Source organism: Atta colombica, unplaced genomic scaffold (assembly GCF_001594045.1).
Source record: "Atta colombica isolate Treedump-2 unplaced genomic scaffold, Acol1.0 scaffold137, whole genome shotgun sequence".
NCBI classification, from domain to species: Eukaryota; Metazoa; Arthropoda; class Insecta; order Hymenoptera; family Formicidae; genus Atta; species Atta colombica.
The window spans coordinates 1,072,914-1,076,185 of NW_017259225.1; the positions used below are offsets into that span (position 1 = coordinate 1,072,914).

Consider the following 3,272-nt stretch of genomic DNA (forward strand, 5'->3'; position numbering starts at 1 on the left):
CCCAATTATATAAAAAATTATATAAAAATAGACTCTTTTTTGGGACCTGAATAAACGACGAAGCGTTTTCTGATCTTATTTTTGTTCGTTAAAAACGAATTTAACCGTAGAATTGGCCTAACATGTCAGGTTTTCGAAAAAATGAAGATTAAATGTGCCAAAATTGGTGCTTTTGGTCATATTTACTATTATTTTGTAGTTAAAATAGATTTTTTACAAATTTCATTTATGCCACTTTAAAATGCTATTTTTTACCTATAAAATAAATTTATATTTATTACGGAACAATTTTTTGTCATATGCATAATTAGTATATGAAAATCGCGGAATTGCCGTCACGAACGCAAATTGCCTAAATCCCCTCTCGCTACTCATAATATTCATAATGTTCATTTGAAAACTGGGACCCTATCAGCGGCGCTTTAAAAGCGTAAATGAAATTGAAAAAAAAATTTATTTTAGCCACAAAAAAAGGTAAATATGGCAAAAAATCGCAATTTTGGCATATTTAACTTCAATTTTTTCAAAACTTAACATAGACCAATCCTACGACGAGAACGTTCGTTTTCAACGAACAAAAATACATTGGAAAATGCTTCATTTATTTAAGTCTCAAAAAAAGTGTTAAACTGTGTTAACGGTGCGTAATTAATGTAAAAATAAATATATAATTCAATAAAATTTATTTGTAATGCGATGTTGGTGCGTTCTGGAGATGAAATTATCATCACATACATTTTAAATTATTTGTTATCAAACTTGACTTTAAGTGATATTCAAGATACACACAGTTTAGCACAGTTTAGCAAACTTTGGAACTGTGTTAGGCAACAGATTTATACTTACTTTTAGACTATGATTGGATATTCTGATACACTTAAACTGTGTAACATGATGTATATAATGTAGATCAACTTCATAGTCTCTTTCTTACATACTGAAAATGATAAAAAAATATAATTGAAACATTTATGTGTATTTTCAATGTATATTTATATTTATATCGAATTATGTATATTTAATTCGAATTAAATATATGTATATTTATTTTTATATTATTTGCGCATCACTTACCCACTGATTTTATAAAGCCAACTATTTCTCTCTTTCAATTTTAGTTCTCTTCGGAATTTTATTTGCTTATTATGAATATATATATATATCTAAATATAAAAAGTGTATGCCTTGAATATCTTATACCAAGAATTGTATGTACAACTATATTGTATTCTAAATTATATTCTACTTTTATTTTTTAATTTTATAATGCTATCAAAAATAACAATAGTTTAATTTTATAATGTTATAAAAAATAACAAGGGAACGAATACATTTAAAAATTTAAAAATCAGGATATATTATGTATGATGAAATATCGTAAATTTTATAATATAATTTTATAAGAAACAGTGTTGAGGATGGCAGAGTATGAAATTCGCGGTAATCTATGGAACACTATGATCAGGAGAGAATATATATCGGATAGTTCTGAGAAAAATATAAGGCCATTTACAGGTTCACAGGAGAGTCGATGAAGGCGAAAATGACCGACGATGCGCAATAAAGGAAACGTGAGATATCTTATGGTGCATCTCTGATTCGAGTACGAGCTGTTATAAATGACACACGTGCTAAGAAAACCGCCGTTATACATAAAGCACTGAACGTGATAGGAATTTCGGCTAAACGAATGAATATTGCTGTCCATTCGAATTAATTATTTTAACTTAAATTAGTCATTAAATTAAACAGATTTATAATTGCAGTGTTATTAAGAAATTGACAATTATGAGATTTTACGTTAAAAAAGTTTATATTTATATCCTTATTTACATTTTAGATATCTTCATTTATTGTGTTGCGAAACCACCGAGAACCGTGCAATCAGTGTATTTAAATTAAAGATACATAACATTGTCAAATTACTTATACGTTAAGATATTTTTGCGTACTATTTTATCATATATTTTGCAACTCAATAAAGATTTCTTTAAATATATGTTTTTATAATTAATATATAATTTTTATCATAGAAGATATTGATAGCCAGTTTGATCTCTCGACTTTTGAACTTCTGACAAAGGACTTCAGTAATATATACATTCTATATTATGATTAACATGTTTTGAAGTTTAAACTTCTCGTCTGAAAAAGATAACGTAAACAAAGTTAATTAGCAAATTGCAAAAATGGCACCGATTAAAACTGGGATTCCAATTAAAACTGAACTTGGTCTTTTATCTAACATATATTATCATTTGTTTAATTACAATTTAATTATTTTGTGAAGTAATAGAAGGCATGCTTTCTTGAATGTAATAAAAAAATTTAGAATTATAAAAATCATACTGGAAAATTTCTGGGCACCGGTTGACGTGAATAAATGTATGCTATCAGAACTAATGGGATTTTTATATTAAAGTTAATTTATATTAATAAAAATGAACAGAATAGAAATAGACATTTTAATGAAGATGCTATCAACATTTGCTTCTGGGTTTGGCTTGCGTATTTTTCTATTAGTACAATCTTTCTCTATTACTATCTGAAGAATTTATTATCAAATATTTACGTTTTTATTTAATAATAAACAAAGTTTAGATCTTAATGAAATTTGAAGATATGCAAATTCTAAAATCTTTTTTACAACGACTACAGGCACAATCTAATAATAAATTTTCTATATAATTGGAATTTAAATAGTTTTCAATCCAAGAGCAATAAATTCATGATGGAACTAATAAATAGCGTTTATTAGTTTAACAGAAACTATCTCATATTAGGCGCTTATTTCAATAGGGAGCTGTCCTCTATATATTATTAATAAATATAATGTACAAAATAGTTACTGAAATACTGCATATTTCTTTTAAATATAACTTTACACAATGGAAGGATTTTAAATTTAAATTATGAATAATGTTAAATTTACACATATTATTTCCTTCAGTAATAAAAAGAAAAATTTATATTTATATAATATAAGTATGAACAATTATCACACATACACAAATTTTAATAGTTTGCATGTTACATGAATTATTTTGTTAGTTTCAACATTTATAACAAAATATAATATATTTATAATTTTTCTGATTATAATGTAATACGGCATAGTATTATTGCGTATCTGTAGCATGTATTGGCTGTATGTATGTTAGATTTATTTGATTAAATTTTTGATTTTTTAATTCTCTCAAGTTTGTGTGTTTGATTATATTAGATATAATATAATAATAATTATTAGAATTATTATTAGATTTATGTACAGA

General features: G+C 25.3%; 1 protein-coding gene across 1 annotated transcript in view; it reads left to right on the forward strand.

Moving 5' to 3' along the window:
• The window catches only part of LOC108684638, a 13,807-nt gene extending 12,051 nt beyond the window's left edge, over positions 1-1,756 (forward strand). The window contains exon 6 of the mRNA XM_018189069.1: positions 1,516-1,756. Coding sequence (XP_018044558.1) covers positions 1,516-1,564 — 49 coding nt within the window. The 3' untranslated portion in view covers positions 1,565-1,756. The remainder of the gene's footprint in view (positions 1-1,515) is intronic.
• Positions 1,757-3,272: the final 1,516 nt, after the last annotated feature.